The sequence below is a fragment of the Denticeps clupeoides genome, chromosome 8 (assembly GCF_900700375.1).
Source record: "Denticeps clupeoides chromosome 8, fDenClu1.1, whole genome shotgun sequence".
Taxonomy (NCBI): domain Eukaryota; kingdom Metazoa; phylum Chordata; class Actinopteri; order Clupeiformes; family Denticipitidae; genus Denticeps; species Denticeps clupeoides.
Window position 1 is genome coordinate 18,657,432 of NC_041714.1, and position 21,086 is coordinate 18,678,517.

The 21,086-nt window shown below is 48.1% G+C and overlaps 2 protein-coding genes across 9 annotated transcripts in view; both read left to right on the forward strand.

The window, feature by feature from the left end:
- lyst (lysosomal trafficking regulator) overlaps positions 1–13,930 on the forward strand; it is a 49,067-nt gene extending 35,137 nt beyond the window's left edge. For 5 of the 8 annotated variants that reach the window (XM_028988679.1, XM_028988680.1, XM_028988681.1 and 2 more), the window contains 27 exons: positions 426–592; positions 689–841; positions 1,543–1,734; positions 1,825–2,021; positions 2,238–2,447; positions 3,005–3,184; positions 4,101–4,177; positions 4,316–4,504; positions 4,849–4,994; positions 5,082–5,178; positions 6,736–6,797; positions 6,924–6,979; positions 7,115–7,267; positions 7,395–7,639; positions 7,742–7,808; positions 7,877–8,033; positions 8,446–8,586; positions 8,860–9,077; positions 9,166–9,396; positions 10,326–10,515; positions 10,712–10,848; positions 11,392–11,490; positions 11,957–12,096; positions 12,175–12,272; positions 12,344–12,500; positions 12,584–12,655; positions 12,733–13,930. In XM_028988679.1, the coding sequence (XP_028844512.1) occupies positions 426–592; positions 689–841; positions 1,543–1,734; positions 1,825–2,021; positions 2,238–2,447; positions 3,005–3,184; positions 4,101–4,177; positions 4,316–4,504; positions 4,849–4,994; positions 5,082–5,178; positions 6,736–6,797; positions 6,924–6,979; positions 7,115–7,267; positions 7,395–7,639; positions 7,742–7,808; positions 7,877–8,033; positions 8,446–8,586; positions 8,860–9,077; positions 9,166–9,396; positions 10,326–10,515; positions 10,712–10,848; positions 11,392–11,490; positions 11,957–12,096; positions 12,175–12,272; positions 12,344–12,500; positions 12,584–12,655; positions 12,733–12,871 (3,970 nt within the window). In that variant the 3' untranslated portion in view covers positions 12,872–13,930. Of the gene's footprint in view, positions 1–425; positions 593–688; positions 842–953; positions 1,116–1,542; positions 1,735–1,824; positions 2,022–2,237; positions 2,448–3,004; positions 3,185–4,100; positions 4,178–4,315; positions 4,505–4,848; positions 4,995–5,081; positions 5,179–6,735; positions 6,798–6,923; positions 6,980–7,114; positions 7,268–7,394; positions 7,640–7,741; positions 7,809–7,876; positions 8,034–8,445; positions 8,587–8,859; positions 9,078–9,165; positions 9,397–10,325; positions 10,516–10,711; positions 10,849–11,391; positions 11,491–11,956; positions 12,097–12,174; positions 12,273–12,343; positions 12,501–12,583; positions 12,656–12,732 lie in introns of those variants that run through there. The other 3 variants (XM_028988686.1, XM_028988683.1, XR_003750506.1) reach the window with 3 other exon arrangements.
- Positions 13,931–14,143: 213 nt separating this feature from the next.
- Positions 14,144–20,929, forward strand: gng4 (G protein subunit gamma 4). The gene is made up of 3 exons (XM_028989540.1): positions 14,144–14,323; positions 14,731–14,846; positions 19,229–20,929. The coding sequence occupies exons 2-3, from the start codon at positions 14,748–14,750 to the stop codon at positions 19,355–19,357; spliced, it is 228 nt and encodes a 75-aa protein (XP_028845373.1). The 5' UTR covers positions 14,144–14,323; positions 14,731–14,747; the 3' UTR covers positions 19,358–20,929.
- Positions 20,930–21,086: the final 157 nt, after the last annotated feature.

Here is a 21,086-nt window from a genome sequence, read left to right on the forward strand (position 1 = left end):
ATGGTGACTATGGCCACAGCATTAGACAAATGAAGTGTCCATATGGAAAGAGAAGTGTCTGCTTGCTAGTTATGTTGGAGAGGAGGAGCTAACATTTTACAGCATTTATCAGACGCCCTTATCCAGGGCGACTTACAATCAGTAGTTACAGGGACAGTCCCCCCCTGGAGAAACTTAGGGTTAAGTGTCTTGCTCAGGGACACGATGGAAGTAAGTGGGATTTGTACCGGTGTCTTCTGGTTCATACACAAGTGTGTTAGCCACTAGGCTACTACCTTTTAGTGCGCTTGAGTCCTAATACCCCTTGTCACTGGATGCCAGTAACCTCTCGGGACCATGCCCACTACCAATGTTCTCACTAGTGACAGGGATATACGTCCGTAAATGTTTCATCTGAACTTGCAGGACTTTTTGTGTGTGTGTAGCATCTCTCCCAGTGACTACCGGCTGCTGGTCTGTGATGTGCAGCAGCTGCTGGTTGCGGTGACAATCCACTCCTGCAGTTCTTCGGGCTCACAGTACTTCCGCATCATCGAGGACCTGGTCACCCTGCTGGGCGTTATGAAGACCAGCGATGTCCGGCGCACGCAGGGTACAGCAGCACGTCTCAGAGACCGGGATTCCCTCGGTCAATCACATGATTCCGATCCTGTTTGCTGAAGCTATGCTCTTATGCTTTTACCTTCAGACATGGCGGTGGCCCTACAGTTCCATGTCCTCCAATCAGCCATCGAGTTCATCAAGACCACAGCCAATCAGGATCCTCAAAAGCTGAGCACCTCCGTACATGTGCCCACGTCCCCTCACCACGCCATGTACCTGCAGCGGAAGAGTATAGCAGGTGAGCATCAACCAGAAGGTGGCTGCCGGGCTTTAGTGGGGGAGTTTGTTGGATAATTTTTTCAAAATTGGATAAGAGGACATTTTTCATGGATTCTGCCCTCTTACCCAAGGTTCAATGGGGCTGAAAGACTCCATAATCCCTCGCACCCCCCGGCAGCACTACTGCTCCTACGGCCAGATCCCCCTGTCCCCTCCTTTCAGCTTCCTGTCCCAGGACTCGCCCGTCCCCTCCCCCACCGGGACCAGATCCTTTACCTTTCCCCTGGACTCAGGTAGTCAGCAGCAGTGGAGAGGAACATCTTCACCGACCTCGGGAGGGAGATGTTCTGTCCACGTCTGCATGAAGAGATGTTAACCTGCCCAGTACCCGGGTGGATTACTGGTGCCTGAGCGTGTTCCCTCTGTCTTCACGTCTACTTTTCTCATGTTGACACTAATCACCACGAATCATTAATGTTATCGCTCTCACCCTGGAGGCTTGCAACTTTTCCCTCTCCACGGGCCATGGCTCATCTTTTTATTACATCTGCTAATGCGATGAGTCGGGACGATTCCAGGGAGACATGGAGCCGGTTTTAATTCCCGTAGCATGAAAAGTCCTTGACTCTCGCTACAGCATTTTCTCTGCATAGTGATAGTATTGAGACTCTCCCGATTATTTAGGTTGAATGTGTATATTTGTGTGTGTGTGTGTGTCAGGCCAGCGGCGGTTCTCTCTGGTCCAGTCAGACTCTCTCCTGACGCGGATGCGCTCCGTGGCAAGTGATGAACTGACTCAGATGATGCAGCGGCGGATGAGCCAGGAAAACCCCATCCGTGCAAGCGAGACCGAGTTCATCCAGAGGCTCCAGCGGCTGGTGGTGCTGGCTGTCAACCGGCTCATCTATCATGGTGCGTTCTAGCTCAATGCGCTACCTGAACCGTCCCAGGTGCTCTGGTACAGATCTAAGGATTAGCGGTTCGTTTCATCCGTTTCTCCAGACGTGAGCCAGGACTTCCTCGACTTCCTCAACTTCCCCGAGTCCCCCGAGCACAACCCTGCCACACCCGTCCCAGGCGACCAGCAGATGCTGGAGGAGAACGGTTCCACCCCGCACCCACCATTTCCCCCAACCAACATGAAAAGCTTTCAGAAGGACATCCTCAGGCTCATGATGGAGGCCATCAAGATCAGTCTGGTCAGTTTTGAGCCCACAGTAAAGAGGCTGCATGCTCGTGTGTGTGTGCTCTAGCTTGTGTTGGTGTTATGTTGGGGTGCACTTTTAAATTTGTTGCTTTAGTCATCATGGATGGGCTTATAGGAAAGTATTTTTGATGAGTGTATGCGTATATTTTGTGTCTGTGTTGTAGCAGTAAGTTTGACGTGCTTCTTCTTCTGTGTGCACATCTTGCAGGCCGGTTCTGGGCGTGGCGGTGCCCCACGGCAGCAGTGGCAGCGGGTGCTGTGGTCCTGCAGGGACACGTTCCGGGTGCAGATTGGCCGTCTGCTGGTGCATTCGCTCAGCCCTGCCCAGCCACTGTCCAACAGGAAGGAGGCGCTAGAGTTTGTGTATGAGAGCAGCCACCAGGAGATCCTCCGTGAGAGCCTGAGCCCCGGCCTGGAGGTGCGGAACCACCAAAATACCATCTAATTCGGGCATGCTGTAGTACATTTACAGTCAGTAGTGACGGGACAGTCCCCCTGGAGACACTTGTGTCTTGCTGTGCAATTGGCTCAAAAACAAAGAACCCTGCGTAGAAGTTTGGGAGGAGAGAGCTTGTATTAATTTTTTTTTTAACACATGCTGACTGATTCAAACCTTCTGTTGTGACATAAATAACCCAGAAACATCTTCTCATCCTCACAATTTCCTGTTGTTTCCATGGCAGCAATCTTTTCCTCTCTCTGTGTCCTCTCTCTCTTCAGACATAGCTCTGTGTGAGTGAGAGAGAGAGTGTGTGTGTGCGTGCACATGCAAAATCTACACCAGCAATATACTGTTAGTGTCTCAGGACGTAACATGCAGATCATCAGCGCGTTAATTCAAACATTCATGTCCCTCTTTGCAAAGCCTCTTGACAATGCAGCTGTAAAATGATGAGCAGTGAATAATTACAGATGCAGAATAATAATATTTGCATGTGTGTCCCTGTGAGACTCACAAATTCCTTGGTTCTCCAGCAGCACGGCCCAAAGCTGGCACTCTACCTGTACGAACTCCTGCACGACCACAAGGACGGGCTGACCAAGGAGGAGCAGGCGGCTGCCGGGGCGTTCATGACCTCGCTGAAGCTCTGTGGCCATCGCTGTATCTCCCCCAATGCCCCACCCAAACCAGACCTGCTCAAGGCCATCAGAGAGGTAGACACCAGTCACCTACAGTGTATCCACAGACCCTTAAAAAGTCTTAAATTGGATATTTCAGAAGGCCTTAAATATCATTAAAAATAACGTATAATACTGCAGACCTATTAAAATGTTTTACTGGCATATCATAATTTGGCGAATTTCAAATATGTGTTTTGCATTTCTGTGAATTAGTGGAACCACCAACATTTTCCATTGTGTGGGTGGGTGGGGAGCTTTTTCAGGTATGTACATTAGCAGTTTCGCTAGAGCTTTCCATCCAGCGCCCCGATGGAAAATGAATGGACGTCTATGGAGCTAGTCGGCTAAATTCTGCACTCACCAGCGAACGTGTTCTGAGAGTGGGAGTTCTCCTTCTATTTAAGATTTCTCCCATATTACTTAATCAGTGTATGAAGACATATGGGAAGAACTTAATGACAGGCTTCACACGAACAACCAACCAAATTGTCAATCAGCTAAAAAACTGAAGATAGATAATTATATATTTCTTTAGATAAAATACAATATTTTGGCCCTTGGACAAATGAAGTTTATGACTCCAATGCAGGGTATTAAATTTGTTGAAAGTGGTCTTAAAAAGGTCTTAAATTTGGCTTCCTTACGCCTGAAGATACCATGAAACTACATTTACACCAGAAGGTGGAACACTTGCAGCATAATTGCTCCATCAGTCTTCATAGCAGATAGACTGTTTTTCGATGCTCTCACATCTTCTGCTGTGAATGTTCACTTATCCATATCTGACTGTAAAAATAAAGAGCTGAAGCTGTCGACTTTAACAAGATGCTTTCGTAACTGTGTGATAATTGTTTGTCCGATTATTATTCATCTCATGTGGAGGGGGGTGGGTTTCATTAAATTAACTATGAACCCAGTGACTGATTCATGGACATGATCCTCTGCTCAGGAGCAGCTCAAATACGAGTCAGAGAAGAAGACCAGCAAAGGAGCCTGGGAAAAGAAAATGACAAACTCCCAAAAGAGGTGAGCGGGCCTGATGACTGACCTAGTCAAGGTCCCTCTGTCTACCAGAGTGACATATTTATGTTTCCCAACATGAATTTATGACTGCAGGCGTGAGTTTTTTTCTTTCAGACAGTGTCTCCTAACTCTCCATTACAGCCTCATGCAGAGACTGGACTGCAAGTCCAAGGACATCTCCAAGATCGCGGCGGACATCACCCAGAATGTATCCCTGCGTCAGGGCATGGAGAGGAAGATCGTGATCCAACACATCCGCAGCCTCTACAAGATCGACCTGAGCGCTAGCCGCCACTGGCAGGAATTGGTGCAGCAGCTAACGCATGACCGGTCAGTCAATTTCTTCCAAAATCCCAACAAGCTTTTATACAGCGACAAGCGAACACCTGTGAAGTGTCAATCAAACTCCTACTCAGAGCAACGCTGTACTCAGATCAGTCTGTCACTACCATCGCTTTTTAACTAGAATTTTTACACTGCCACCAAAAAAAATCACCAAGTAATATTATTATGATATATTCGACAATGTTCTGCACTGCATTAATGCAGTCCATCATGATGCATTGGTTATGAGATTAATTTTAACACCCCCATCATTAATATTGCCATATAGAACATAAAAAGACATACATGGGTGATGATTTTTTGTGTGTGTGTGTGTGTTCGTGTTTCAGTGCAGTGTGGTACGATCAGGCCTCCTATCCGACTTCCTGGCAGCTGGACCCGACTGAAGGCCCAAACCGTGAGCGCCGCCGCCTGCAAAGGTGCTACCTCACCATCCCCAACAAGTACCTGCTGAAAGACCGGCGCAAGCACGACGGTACCCGGTTCACCATCAACAACATGGGTCCAGCCGAAGGTGTTGCCAGTATCAGGATCCTGAACATTCCTGCTCTTCCTCCCCCAGAAACAGTCAGAGCACCGCTTTCCTTCCTGCTGGAGGACAAGAGCCACTCCTCCTTCTCGTCCACGGTGAAGGACAAGGCTACCAGCGAGCCCATCAGGTTACTGTGTGTGTGAGCGCACAGATGTGTGCATGTGTGTGTGTGTGTTCATTTTAAATAAATATACAGTGAGGCTAAAAAGTATTTGGCAGCCACCAATTGTGCAAGTTGTGCCATTTAAAAAGATGAGAGAGGTCTGTCATTTTCATCATACTTCAACAAGATGTTTAAACATTGTATGATTGTATGATTTTTAAAGATTTTATTGGTTTAATGGTGCAGAAGCATTTGCTGAATAGCAAAAGTTCCTCAATACTTTGTGATGCTTGAAATTATTGTTCTTCCTCTGTTAACCATGGTTACCTGCAAGGAAACGTGAAGTCATCATCGCATTCATGTGTGGGGCTGCTTCTTATCAAAGGGAGTGGGCTCACTCACAATATTGCATAAGAACAGTCATGAATAAAGAATGGTACCAAAAACATCCTCAAACAGCAACTTCTCCCAACCATTCAAGAACAATTTGGTGAAGAACGATGCCTGTTCCACCATGATTGAGCACCATGCCATAAGGCCAAAGTGAAAACTAAGTGGCTCAGGGAACAAAACATTGAAATTTTGGGTCCATGGCCAGGAAACTCCCTGGACCTTAATCCAACTGGATACTTGTGGTCAATCCTCAAGAGGCAGGTGGACAAACAAAAAAATAGAAATTCTGATAAACTCCAAGCACTGATTATCAAGGATCGGTCGCCATCAGTCAGGATTTGGCCCAGATGTTGATTGACAGCCTTCCAGGGTGAAAAAAGGGCCAAAATGCTTTTAACTATACTTCAATACACCACAGAAACAACTGACAAAAAGATCTTAAAAACAATGAAGCAGCAAACATGGACACAAATTCTGGTTTTCACATTCTCAAAACCTTTGGCCACAACTGTATGATGAAACTTACAGCCCTCTCTCATCTTTTTAACTTGCACAATTGCTGGCTGCCGAATACTTTTCATCTCCACAATATGTGCTGGGCAATTATTCAATTTTGTAATCATGATTAATCACAGACACTGATGTGATTAATCGTGATTAATGACATTGTTGTGGGCGACTTTTGATAATAATTTCAAAATAATTTCTTTATCTTTTTCATTGTAGCAACGAGACATTGTGTAGTAAAATTTTAGGTGCAAATTTTGAGTGCTGAAATATCTTTCAGAAAAACACAATTAAATTGAAAATAAGGGAATAAAATAAGTACCAAAATTGTCCATAACAACAAGAATGTTTTTCCACTCAATTATACACCACATTGCACTTGTTCCTTAACCAATGTTAACGTAGACATTTCCTGTCAGCTGTAGCTGTTCTCAGCTCCACGAGAGGAAGGAAAAACAAGCAGTAATACTAACACACATACACTAAGCTAGGGTGATATGATTTAAACCAGCTGTCCTGTGAAGTTAATATGTGTATTCACATATATAAATAATAAAACGACAGTAAAATGAACTGCATTAATGGACAAAAAAAATATTGTCAGGGTTATTTTAATCATGTGTACATGCGATAATATCACCTTGCCTGTCACTAATAAATATATATTTGGTTCAATTCTAGGTTCACCAGAAGGTGCATCAGTGTTGCTCCATCCAGAGAGACAGCAGGAGAACTTCTGTTGGGTGAGAATTTACACATTTTAAATTTGAAAGCACACACACACACACACAGGTCTTGTTGTTTTTCATGCCTCCGAGAGATGCTCACACTGGGGATGTGTGACCCTGCATCTGTGTGTTTGTCTGTAGGGAAGTCTGGGATGTACTTTGTAGAGGACAATGCAGCTGAGACCCACGACAGCCAGGTAAACACGCGCCTCACTGGAACAGAAAGTGGTGTGTGTGTGTGTGTGTGTGTGTGTGTTCCCGTAATTCTCATGAAGTCTAAATGGCTAAAAATGAAGAGAATGACGTCAGATTTACATTTTGTGACGTTGCAGAACCCTCATGGCGAGACTGAGCCGGCGTCGTTCTCCTGGACGTACGAGGAAATTAAGGAGGTTCACAAGCGCTGGTGGCAGCTGAGGGACAACGCCTTGGAGATCTTCCTCACCAATGGCAGGACCCTGCTGCTGGCCTTCGACAACGCCAAGGCAAGAGAGGCTCTCCGGCACTGAATCTAGAGCAACAAATCACCTGATTTACCATCGATTATCTATATCTGTCATCATGGTTGCTCCAGCGTCATTAACCAAGATTGACACTTCTGTATCTGCGCAGTTCCGTGACGACGTCTACCACAGCATCCTGTCCTCCGAGCTGCCGAACCTGCTGGAGTACGACAACATCACGGCGCTGACCCACCTGTGGGGTTCGGGCCAGATCACCAACTTCGAGTACCTCACCCACCTCAACAAGCACGCAGGACGCTCCTTCAACGACCTCATGCAGTACCCCGTCTTCCCCTTCATCCTGCGCGACTACACCAGCGAGACCCTGGACCTTCAGGACCCCTCCCTCTACAGGTCCCAGTACAAATCAACCCGCCGAAACAGTGACCGCTGTGGCTAGTATGTTCCGTTCTGTGGCCAGTATGTTCCGTTTGTGACATCTGTTCTGTCCGACAGGAACCTGGGTAAACCCATAGCGGTCCAGTCCAAGGAGAAGGAGGACCGTTACGTCGACAACTACAAGGTACCATGGCCGTGAACCTCTTGTCAAATGCGTGTGTGTGGTGGCGTAACTCTACTGGCATGTTACAGTACCTGGAAGAGGAGTACAAGAAGGGCGCCCGCGAGGATGACCCCATGCCCCCCGTACAGCCGTACCACTACGGATCCCACTACTCCAACAGCGGCACCGTGCTTCACTTCCTGGTCAGGATGCCTCCTTTCACCAAGATGTTCCTGGCCTACCAAGGTCAGCACCCAGTCATCATATATATCACACGGATATATTACCTTTATAAGAATTTTTGGATTTATTATGAATGAATAGCCATATACTGAGCGCAGCCCTATGCTCTAGTGTCCACATGGGTTTTAAAGTGATCAATGATGAGTCCTGAGGAAAATGTATTGAAAATGGTGAATCGACATGACTGGTGTCCTCTGGACCAATGTGATTTTTTTTTTTTTTTTTTTAAATTGATTTCATGAGAAGATTAGTTAAATATGCAGTCTCATTTGTAGCATAAAGTGCTACACATTTAGCAAAATGTCCATTAAGTAGGTCTTCCATGTGAGACACTAAAGTGGATGTATGCCCAGGAGGGGTGTCTCCTTCCCTTACTGTCTCTCTCTCTCTCTTCTGTCCTGCTTCACCCGCTTAGACCAGAGCTTTGATATCCCTGACCGGACCTTCCACTCGATGAACACGACATGGCGACTCTCATCCTACGAGTCTATGACGGACGTTAAGGAGCTGATCCCAGAGTTCTTCTACCTGCCGGAGTTCCTGGTTAACAGGGAGGGTGAGGATGGATCTTTCCATTTTTCCTTTTCTACGAGGCCGGTTTGAATCCTGTATCGCCTAGGTGCCACTGAGCAAAGTGCCGTACCCACACACTGCCCCCCTGGAGCCTTTCATGGCTTCACACAGCTCAGTAAGGGTGGTGGTTAAATGCAGAGGACACTTTTCATTGTGTCACCGTGTGCGGTGCTCCAATGTTTCATAGTGACAGGCACTTCACTTCATTACTTTAGCTCCTTCTGCCTGACGCTTTGCTTCTCTTCGCCCCCAACAGGCTTCGACTTCGGCGTTCGGCAGAACAGCGAGCGCGTCAACCATGTCAACCTGCCGCCGTGGGCTCGCAACGACCCGCGCCTCTTCATTCTCATCCACCGCCAGGCCCTGGAGTCAGACCAGGTCTCCCAGACCCTGTGCCAGTGGATCGATTTGGTGTTCGGCCTCAAGCAAAAGGGCAAGGCAGCGGTGCAGGCCATCAACGTCTTCCACCCTGCGGTGAGGGGACGTCCTCACGTTCAGATCAACATGTGCTGTCAGGCCTGGTGTTGTTTAAAAGTTGTTGGTTTTTTTGTGAACTCTGTAGACCTACTTTGGAATGGACGTTTCTGCGGTGGAGGACCCGGTTCAGCGGCGTGCTCTGGAGACCATGATAAAGACTTACGGCCAGACGCCCCGGCAGCTGTTCGGCGTCTCCCACATCGGCCGAGCCTCGCCCAAGCTGATGATGGAGGCGGAGCTTCCTGCTGCCATGGGCCTCCTGGTCCAGCTGGCATTCAGGGAGAACCGGGAACAGGGGAGGGAGCTTGTGTACCCGGTACTGGCCTTCAAACATTTCTGCCATTCAAATTGCTTAAAGCCAGGAAATGACTAGATGAAAATGAACGCCAGATGTGAGGTGTGTTGCGTTGCTTGTGTGGTTGTTTTATAGTAATACAATTCTCTTTAACCCAGTCAATATAGTACAAGTACCTAGTAGAATAGACAAAAAATAAATTGAAGAGACATTTTAGTATAGCATATATATTTAAAGTGAAGTGATTGTCATTGTGATACACAGCACATGGTGCAAAGAGTGAAATGTGTCCTCTGCTTTTAACCATCACCCTTGGTGGGCAGCCATGACAGGCACCCGGGGAGCAGTGTGTGGGGACGGTGCTTTGCTCAGTGGCACCTTGGCAGATCGGGATTCGAACCGGCAACCTTCTGATTACAGGGCCACTTCCTTAACCGCTAGGCCACCACTGCCCCAAAAGTATAGTATTTAGTATAATAGTAGTATAGTATAGTAGTATAGTATATTTAGTGTAATTTTCATTAGTCAACAATATTACATGATATATTTTGTTATGGTTATCCTCACATGATCAGTTGACGAAAACAAGACTAGCGGCTCGGACTGCTGCTTTATGACTAGGGTCTAATTCATGCTGTGACAGCACTTTTTTCTAGCCGGCTTCGTGAACGCGCTGTCCAGGACTTACGATTTGCGTTGCCGGCATGGAAAACACTTACGCTCGTGGAGCAACTGCTGGATCTTTATCGGTCAAAGTTCTGCCCCTTCCCTATTTCTGATTGGCCTGTTGTTGGTGTGGTTGAGAGCTGTGCGTTAGATCAGTGGGCGAAGCTGATTTTTATTTATGTATTTATTTAGTCCATACGCCAGAGATCTTGGTCCGTACACGTGGCGCCATGCTATCAGCCCTGTAGATGACAACCTGATCTTTTAAACTGTCTGTTTGGCAGAGTCCCCTGCCCTGGATCAAGGGGCTGAAGTGGGGGGAGTATGTGGGCTCTCCCAGCGCCCCGGACCCCGTGGTCTGCTTCAGCCAGCCCCACGGCGAGAGGTTCGGCTCCCTGCTGGCGCTGCCCACCCGGGCCATCTGCGGCCTCTCCCGCAACTTCTGCCTGATGATGATCTACAGCAAGGAGCAGGGTACACACACACACACACACACACACACACTCACAACAAACAGGATGTAATAAAAGCGCGCGTGTATTTTAAAGAGCAGCCGTCACCGCGAGTAACACGTTGTCTTTTTTTTCCGGCCTTGTGTGGAACTTGAATTACTCATCAGGAGTGTCGGTCATTTTCACTAATCTCTGATCGTAATCCTCAATGGCCGCAGGTGTGAGGAGCATGCACAGCACAGACATCCAGTGGTCGGCCATCTTGAGCTGGGGCTATGCTGACAACATGCTGCGGCTGAAGAGCAAGCAGAGCGAGCCGCCCATCAATTTCGTCCAGTGCTCCCAGCTGCACCAGGTACAGCCCAGCATGGCGAACTTCAACTGAGGACCTCAACAATATGCCGGAGAATTAATATTGGGTGTAAAAATAAAGATTCTTTTCAAATTTGGTCATTTCTGAATTGTCAATCATTTAAGAAATAATAATTTGTGATAGTGTGTTATGGCCATCAACATTAAAAGAAATTATATTTTACTTTGCGTGTAACAAATATAGAGGATATGAAGGTTTTTAGGTGCGTTTAACAACTGACTAGAACCTGCCATTTCAGTGTCATAGAACCGGTTTGGTGGTTCCATTGTCTGTTCTATTCAGGGTTCTTTGTCGTGCCACTGGCTGAACCAGCCTCACAGTGTTGCATGGTGGGAGATTCTCAATAGAAGTCATTGTGTTTTCAGAGGGCCATGCCAACTGATGACATCACAGTTTGAACTGTGTATTTTTATTTTTTTTTTATATTTCCAGCTAGAACCAACTTTGCTCTGAATGGGTGGAAATCTGAACGTTTTTTGTCCCTTTCTTCATCTCTGCCTCTGTCCCCAATTTCTCTGTCTGTAGGTGACCAGCTGTGCCTGGGTGCCGGACGGCTGCCAGCTGTTCACGGGCAGCAAGTGTGGAGTCATCACCGCCTACAGTAACCGCTTCACCGCTACCACAGTAGGTTGCCGTGGTAACCCCCCGCTACCCCCGCCTCCTCCCCTCCCCCTCTGCATTCTCGCTCCCTTTCTCTGCCACTGCCGCCCACCCAGCCACCCACCTACGTCCATTATGGCTCCCCGTGGAGCGGCTGGGTGCTGGAGCTCTCAGGGCCGCGTGTCGTGGCCTCATTACTCATCTGCCAGTTGCCCTAGAAACACATTTCCTGCAGGTGGGAAGCGTCTGAGAGACGGACGTGGACGGGATGAGACTGGGTCTCTCTTCTCAGTCACCGTCTGATGTGTACATCAGAATCAAATATAAATATGTATTTATGTATCTGCCTTTGTTAAGGAGCTGTAGTTGTAAATATGAAGCTGCTGGTGGTGGCCATGTCTTTGATGGACGCCTGGGTCTCCTGCCACTGGGTGTCTGTGTTTCTGGGACTGGACTGGAAACAGCTTCTTCTGCCTTCTGTCCCTTTCAGCCATCAGAGATGGAGGTCGAGTCCCAGCTGCACCTGTACGGCCACACGGACGAGGTGACAGGACTGTTCGTCTGCAAGCCCTACAGCGTCCTGATCAGCGTCAGCCGGGACGGGACGTGCATCCTGTGGGACCTCAACAGGTCGGGTGCATATGATGGATGTGTTGAAAAGGCCTGTAAGTGTTGGGACTGTGAACATGTGACCTCCTCCCCTTGTAGGTTGTGCTACGTCCAGAGCCTCACTGGACACAAAAGCCCGGTGAATGCGGTGTCGGCCAGCGAGACCACGGGGGACATCGCCACAGTGTGCGACTCGGGTGGGTGGCTTTTCATGCCAGAACTGTCGACACTTGTGACGCATGTCAAATAACAGATTTAACTGATGCAGTGGGCGGTGGCAGCGATCTGCGCCTGTGGACGGTGAACGGCGACCTGATCGGCCATGTTCACTGTCGAGAGATCATCTGCTCCGTGGCCTTCTCCAATCAGCCAGAGGGCGTGTCTGTCAATGTCATCGCCGGGGGTCTGGAGAACGGCGTGGTCAGGTCGGGTCCATCGTGTATCTCAGAAATTTGATGCGTTGTAATAATTTCATGTTTTTAATCATTTTTTTTGGTCTGTTTTTCAGGCTTTGGAGCACATGGGACCTGAAGCCTGTGAGAGAAATCACCTTCCCCAAATCCAACAAGCCCATCGTCAGGTACCTGCTGCCCCTTCCTGATCTCCTCACCCTCCTCACACGGTGGAACTAACGCTAATCCCGCCTTCCCCACCCAGCCTCACCTTCTCGTGCGACGGACACCACCTCTACACGGCCAACAGCGAGGGGACGGTGATCGCCTGGTGCCGCCGGGACCAGCAGCGCATGAAGCTGCCCATGTTCTACTCCTTCCTCAGCAGCTACGCTGCCGGCTGAGGAGCCGCCGCCCACAGGACCCGGCGACGTGACCTCCTGCACAGGAAGTGGCAGCATGCACAGACTCCGCCCTCCCGGGTTCCCCGTCGAAGCGGGTGCAGAGTGGCCTGCGGGGGGGACGGACGGACTGAAGTTATTTAGTCTCATATTTGTATATATCTATCAATATTCCGGATGGGAACAGTGGTGTGATGATGATGATGACGATGATGAACACTGAGGCCTTCGTTCCACCTTTCTTCCATCTTTCCTCCTCCTCTTGGTTTTTATCTTGTCTTGTTGGTTGTTTTTTGTGATTCAGTTCCAGTCTCCATGTAACTGTGTAATATATATTTTTTGGACTTTTGTGACGCTGCTATCGTCTGGCCAGACCAGATCAATCATTCGAAGGTTCCGCCTCCTGGACGTGGAACCTGCCTGTCATTCCGCAACACCAGGACCAGGACTCTGAAATGTGTGCGTGTTGTGCATGAGAAGTGTGCAAGGACCATCACATCTCACCCTCATTTTGTTCAGATGGAGACCCACGCGCCCCACTCCGGTATCTGGTGGAGGATCAGCCTCTGTTCTCCACCTTCAACTGTATTAGTGGCTGGAGGCGTGTGGATTACAGGCGGCTGCTGCTGGGCCTGAAGATCCTATTGACTGGGCGGCGGCTCAGTGCTGCTAATCCCTGGCGTTGGGGCTGTAATCTTTCACACGACGTGGGGTGGGGTGGGGGCACAGCAGCCCACCTGCTCTCAAATACGTTACCGCACAACCCCAGCTGATCTTCCGTTTAAAATCAGATCATTTCACATCCTGCTCCTTTTCGGGAGAACATTGGTGACCATTTCATGAGTTCTTCACTGACGCAGCCGTTCCTCTGCTGGGCCACCGCATTCATTTCACGATTCTTCACGAGGAGAAGTGATGGTTCCTAAAAGGAGCTGAATCTGCTTCGTCCAGGTTCCAGTCCTGCTTTTTACAGAAAGGGAAGCTCTTCATGTATCTCCGCCTCCTGAAGTCCCTCATTTCATGTTGTCCTGGCCTGGTCCATCTGCTGCAGGATGGATGCTGGTGGCTTTTTTTTTTTTTTTTTTGGTATGAATGGGCACCCCCACGTGATCAGTATAAACACACATATAAAATATATCTACGTATTTATGAAGCGCGTGTTCTGCGTGGTTCTTGTCGGCGTCCGCGGGCGGCGGGAGCCCCGCTGATGTCACGGTGATGTGGCGCGGAGCAGGGAAGCCTCGACGCAAAGCGCGACTGCGCCGGTGCCGTTTCGCGGCGCGGGCGGGGAGGGAGGGCGAGGTGCTCGGGCGTCCGCAGGACCACCGGCTCGGTGAACGCTCCGCCGCCGCTCCCCGCGCACCCCGTCCCCTGTCACCCGGATTACGCGGCCCGGCCCGGGGGTCTCCCCGCTGCATCCATCCCCGCTCGGGCGGAGTCGAGTCCGCCCCGCAGGTAGGTGGACGTTTCGTAAGCGGCCGCCGATGGCGGACCATCGATCGTCGTCCGCCGATATCGGGGCAGCCTTTGTGTCCCCGAGACGCCGGGCGGACGCGAGGACAGTAGAGTACAGTAGAGCCGCGCCTGGGCGCGATTCCGATTTCGAACCGAGGAATAGGGAAGAAATTCAAGGGGGGCGTGGACCTGGAGATAAATAAAATGAACGCTCATCAGTGTGTAATTAGAAGATGGGGGGGTGTGATTCCCCGGTTGAGGGGTCACGCACTTTCACCCCTGTAGGAGAGCGTAATTTTTCATTCTAACCTCAGGTTCTCCGTTCGAGTCACACTCGAGGAGGACGGGAAGACACGGACAGGTCCTGGAAGGAAATAACGCCTCTTGTGTGTGCGTGTTTGTCTCAGACCAGCCAGAAGCCACCATGAAAGACAGCATGGCCAATAACAGCACGGCCAGCATCTCGCAGGCCAGGAAGGCCGTGGAGCAGCTGAAGATGGAGGCCTGCATGGACAGGATAAAGGTAGATGCGGTTTTAATCTGAGGGATGAGTTCTGAGGTCGCCTAATATTGGGTCATGGACTCCAGTAGGCCTGAAGGTATCTGCTGTGGGACCATTTCATGAGCTCTTCACTGGCGATGACACCACACCCATCATGCCCCCAAAATTCACAACCAGAGGAAGGCAGCCGTTCCTCAGCTGGGCCACAGCGTTCATTTCACGGTTCTTCACGAGGAGAAGTGATGGTTCATAAAAGGAGCTGAATCTGATTCGTCCAGGTTCCAGTCCTGCTTTTTTCTTATGACTGCCCCGCCTAATATCGAGTCATGGACTCCAGTAGGCCTGAAGGTATCTGCTGTGGTATCGGGGGGGTTTACAATGTTTAGGTAGGTGGTACGTCCATGTGAATACTGGCCCCCGGCAGAAAATATTACGCTGTTTGTGACCGACTTGCCATAATGCATTCTGTCTTCTCCAGGTAAGAGAAAGGGATTGTTTTTTTGTCATCATGATACACTGCAGCACAGCACACGGTGACACAACGAAATGTGTCCTCTGCATTTAACCATCATCCTTGGTGAGCAGTGGGCAGCCAAGACCTTGATGGTTCACGTCCTTTCCTGCCAGGCCACTGCTGCCCTACACGCCTCTGTAAACATGGTTCATCAGACCAGGAGATCTCACCACGTGGCCGACCAGAACCTGTGGTGAAGTGTTCAGCAGTAGGCCTGCAGTAGGCCTTCACTCCACACACACATCAGTGAGGCCCTTGGACCAGTTGGGGATGTTCTGACCCATTTGTTAAGCATCTGGTCCTTAAATTCAACGGGATTTTTCCCGCTGAAGGACTGATTGCTCGTCTGCTGCTTCATGTCTCTAGCCCTCGACAGGGGTTATTATCAGCAGATCATCAGTGTTCTTCACTTCACCTACTTTACGTCCATGTTTCTGAAGCTGAAAGTCATAATTTCAAAACTGATGACCAACCGCCAGAATCACAAACGCATCAACGGTGTCGAGCGCAGAACATCTGGAGTTGCTGGTTTTTGTTTTAGCTGGTTATGGGACAGAGAATATGGAAAACATAGCACAGTGAAAGAGGGGTGAAATGTCACATTGGGTGTAGTCCGAATGACAGCAGGGTTGCTGCATCTCCACCGGGGACGTCCCCATTCCTCCTGTCTCAACAGCAAAAGATGCCCTGTAACCATTTTACTGATGATGATGGCTTCGAATCCATCATCACATAGCCTTCAGAAAGTTAAAGTTCTGATTTCTGCTGTGATAAATCATCAGCTTGGGCTTTAATTGTAATGTGCTGATGCGATGAAAGTGTCCCTTAAGCCGCCTGCTTTTGAAAGGGCTGGTATTCATCTACCTGACAGGAGCAGGATGAATCAGCAGATCCTCGTCTGATAAGTGGAATTCAGGCTAAGGTTCTAGGCGTGAATTCTAGTCCGGGATCAGACCATCCGCTGCCCAGGACTGATGTCACATGACCGGGTGGGGCTCTCACGTTCTACATGATCTCCGCGTCCTCACTGGGACAGATGAACTTGGCGGGCTGACGTGGGACACGTCCCTCCGTCCCTGGTGCCTGAGCGTGATGTGTTTCTAATTAGCAGGGCTCTCCTTCATTAGCGCGTTATGTGCTGTAATTATGGTGCCTCCGCCCTGGATGACCCCCCCCCTCGGTGACCCATGCGACACTGGAGATGTAATCATTTTCAAAAGTAACGTTATTAACTGTTCCAACCCGTTACTTATTAGACAAGAGATTTTGGAGTAATGGAGCTTTTGTTGGTGACTCTCTGTCAGGACCAGCGGTTTCCGCTCTTCTAGATGCCACTTTTTAAATAAACTATTTATATTCTGTATCAAATTCATTACTATTGACCCGTATGTCAGGTAAAGGAGCATTGCCCCAGTGGCTGATGGGACTTTGGGTCCCTTTTACTGTGTGCTGGGTGGCGGCTGGCCGCCGAGGTGATCAGCGCCCTGCTGAACTCCCGTGTTTCTCCTCCACCTGCTCCTCACATGAATAAAGAGGAACAGGTGGAAAAAACAGCAGCCTCCCCGCACTGAGAATCATTTTACGGCAAAAAATGTCGATTATTCTGAATGTGATGGTTGATTTTATGAAATTTCATTAACCAATATAAATAATATCATACAGACAAAGAAACACAACTAAACAAAACAGGAAACGATGCTCTTGTAGTAAATGTTCTGCATGTTTATGTGCAAGTCTTTGGTGACAGAAGGCCACAACTGGCCTGATGCGAGCCAGCAGTTGCGTGATGCGGGGAACTCAGACCTGCTGGACTTGAGTTTGCCTTGTGGGTAAAAGATGCCACGCTGACCTGTATTCCCCACAAAAGATGAGCATCAGACCTGGACCACAGGAAGAGTGCATTATGGGAAGAAGGCAATCCACAGCAGATAGCTTCAGAGGCCTAGAGGTGTCCATGTGGGTACTGAAATGTTTTGATTTGCGTTACCAACCAAAATGGAATCACGCACTTGTGAGAAATTGTGTTTTGGTGCCAAATTCTAAAGCTGCTGAAACTGTGAGATGATGGTGAAAAACTCTCATGGCCAGAGAACAAACATGAGGGATGTACAGGTATTATACAGGTATTATAATATTAAAACTTCACCAAGTTGGTGGCTGCCACACTGGGCAGAAAATAGTTGGTATTGGGGTATATGGGGTGTTAGTGGTGGGGGCAGTGGTGGCCTAGCAGGTAAGGAAGCAGCCCCGTAATCAGAAGGTTGCCGGTTCGAATCCCGATCCGCCAAGGTGCCACTGAGCAAAGCACCGTCCCCACACACTGCTCCCGGGCGCCTGTCATGGCTGCCCACTGCTCACTCAGGGTGATGGGTTAAATGCAGAGGACAAATTTCACTGTGTGCACCGTGTGCTCTGTTGCTGTGTATCACATGTGACAATCACTTCACTTTACTTTTTAGTGGTAGTAGCCTAGTAACACACTCGCCTATGAACCAGAAGACCCAGGTTCAAATCCCACTTACTACCATTGTGTCCCTGAGCAAGACACTTAACCCTGAATGTCTCCAGGGGGGGACTGTCCCTACTGATTGTAAGTTGCTCTGGATAAGGGCGTCTGATAAATGCTGTAAATGTAAATGTATTGAAAAGTGTCTATACTCCTCATGTGGGGATCTACTCCACATCCGGTGGTTATAATGCTGTAAATGTAAATGTAAATGTAAATGCTGTAAATGTAAATAATATTATGGCTGATGGTGTAAAGTGTGAGCTGTCAGCTAGGACGACACGTCCCATGTGTAATTAATTCTGAAGTCTACCGTTCCACTCTGATAGTTATAGCTTTTATTGATCGGGCGAACAATGCACGGTACACGGGCTGAATTTTAAAGTGCAGATGCTGGTTTAACCGTCACATTTATCCTTGTTTTTTTTAAGCCAAGTGTCTTAGCCATCCAGCGTCCTTGTCATTTTTCCTTCAGTACTTGTCCTGATTAATGGCAGACCTCTGCAGGGTTGGATCAGCACTGCTTGAGTAAGCATTGCATTACTGTGTCTGCCTGGCCTTGGGGACAATATCAGTGAGACCATTCCAAGTCCCAGAGTGGACAGCAGCACAAAGTAAAGCGGGGAGTCAGCATTATTCGTCTTAGCCAGATTTTTGCCCTTGCAGCAGGAGCTTTGTTGTGTTTTACTGCTTCATGGGTATATCATATCTCCGGTGGTAAATGTGGCGATTTGAAAACGCATAGCGGCAGCAGTGACAGATGCAGGGACGCATGGCTGAATGAGTGAATGATTGATGCTCCTGCTGGCGACGTGAAGGTCGCTGAATGTCGCCAGGAAGGTCTTGCGCCCCCCCTGTTTTTGTTTGTTTGTGTGACTCTCTGCCATAATTACAGTGGTTTACATCCATCTACTGTGAGCCGCGTGTTATCTGCCAACCGTTCCCCGCTGTCCACTGTTCCAGCAGCAGTTTGGTTAAGAAAATTAGGCATTCTGAAAATTATTGGTCATCACTGGTCACACAGTCACAGACTGAGTGTCACAATGAAACGTGTCCTCTGTTTTTAACCATCACCCTTGGTGAGCAGTGGGCAGCCATGACAGGCTGTCATCATACATCAGCTAGAGAATGGGTCAAACCATCAGGGTCTGGACAGAGGTAAAGTCTGGGTTTCCATGTTGGACCATCATGGGTTGTGTTGGGATGAAGTTTAAACCACTATTTTACCGGAATTTCTACCAGATTACCTGTCACCAACAGCCAAAGCCTTGGAGGCAGCAGGTCAGAAGAAAAAAAAAAGAAGCATTTATTAAAATCCCATTCCATTCGAAAATAAAGTGTAATATTATACTGATCTGGCGCTGTGTTGTTCTACTTTTTAAGGTGTCCAAGGCAGCAGCAGACCTGATGGCCTACTGTGATGCCCACATACGGGAGGATCCGCTCATCGTGCCCGTACCGGCCTCCGAGAACCCATTCCGGGAGAAAAAGTTCTTCTGCACCATCCTCTGAGGCTGGAGACGGGCATCGCAGCCCGGAGGAGCCGACGCCCTGGCTGTGGGCGTCCAGCTGAGCTGAGTTTACCGCCCGCTTGATGGTCAGCCCCACCGTTTTTGCAGATGGCTGAAGGTGGTTGGGGTTCGCCAGCTTTCCGAACAAGAAGCTGGCAACCTAGTGAGCGTGTTATGTCTTGTTTAATAGGTGTATTATTGCTTTTGTAATTAGAGAACAGCCTTGCTTACTGCTTTTTTTAATTCCTTTTATTTATTCTCATTTTTTTGCTAGATTGTACATGCCTCAGGAAACGGAATAACCAAAACCGAGCACAAACACGTGTTTCATCATATGATCTTAATTCGAGTAAAAAAAAGGTTGCACCATTTGAGTAATAGTTGCAATGGCGTGTAAAGGCATCGTATTATAACATCACAAATATTATATTTTATGCCTTATGATACAGTAATCAGGAACTAGTGATTTAGCTAATCTGATTCCACAGATTCTTTATCATCTCCAGAGCAGGTCCCATTTAACATTTCATGTCGAGTTATTCAACCTGAAAACCTGTTGACCGCATTTTGCCGACTACCAGCGTGCATCAGAAATAGATGAAAAAAAAAAAAATCTGGTCCCACCTTGCACATCACATCCCTACATGTTAATACTACTCTTATACTACAAGGCCTTATCATCTACTGGGCATGTTTAGTAACTATTCTTTTTTTTAGAGAGATTTTTTGTTTCTGCCTGTACTGAAATGAACACTGAGGAGGCCTTGGCAAGACCCGCATGTTCCCCCCTCTGCTTTCCTTTGCTCTGCTCTTCGAGAAAGACTGGATGTGTGCTCCGAGTGCCAAGTACTGTGACAACGGCGTATCCTCTACACTGTTATTTCACAGGCTTTTAAATATTCTATATTCTAATTTCAGAAAAAAAAAGCACAATGTTAAATGTTTCCTTTACATGGTTGTAATTTTAGACTAGCCCTCACTGATTTCTACGAACAAGTGTAATTCCGTACTTTATTCTACTCTATATGTTCACGCACAGCACTGAGTATTACTGCAGTGATATGACGTGCAATTTGCTTCTTTAACTTGCGTAATACTTATTGAATGTGTGTTATACGTTAGTTTAAGGATGAATTTTTTTATGCAATCTGGGTGATATAGTTCTTTTGCAGTCTTCGAGCTGGAGGATTTCAGAAATGCTCTGTCGATAAATTCTGTTGTTTCTTTCTTACCTTTTTCAGCTTGGTACTTTCACTTATACTTTTTAGCTTTTACATGTGAAGATCTCCTAAGCCCCCTGGAATTTTTCAACTCGAGGTACTGAGAAAGGTCATCGTACTGTTTCAGTGAGACGTTTCTGCCTCACACATGGTGACTTTCTCAGTGTTCCTGTAACTACTGGAGGCAACGGCTCCATGTGCCTCCACAATCTTGAGGTTTAGGAGTGATTTCATATCTTATTTGAGATATATTAACCTTTATATAAATATATAAGAAGTGATTTGCATGGACTGAATCCCTGTCTATAACATAGAAACTGAAGAAACCTTGTGATGAAAACATTGCCTCTTAATGGTCTGTTGGTGCTTTTTTCTGCACTTTACTCTTGTAGAAGTTTGGATGTGTAGACGTGCAGCTGTACACATGAATAAAATGAATCATTAAACACGCACAGGGATTTTAACTGCACGGAAACACAGAAAACATGGAGTGCGGAGATCGTGGAGGCT

Excerpts from the sequence above, each read along its gene's own strand:
- gng4 (XM_028989540.1), top strand. The coding sequence starts at position 14,748 with ATGAAAGACAGCATGGCCAATAACAGCACGGCCAGCATCTCGCAGGCC. Across the intron at positions 14,847-19,228 it reads CCTGCATGGACAGGATAAAG|GTGTCCAAGGCAGCAGCAGA; the intron begins GTAGATGCGGTT and ends CTACTTTTTAAG.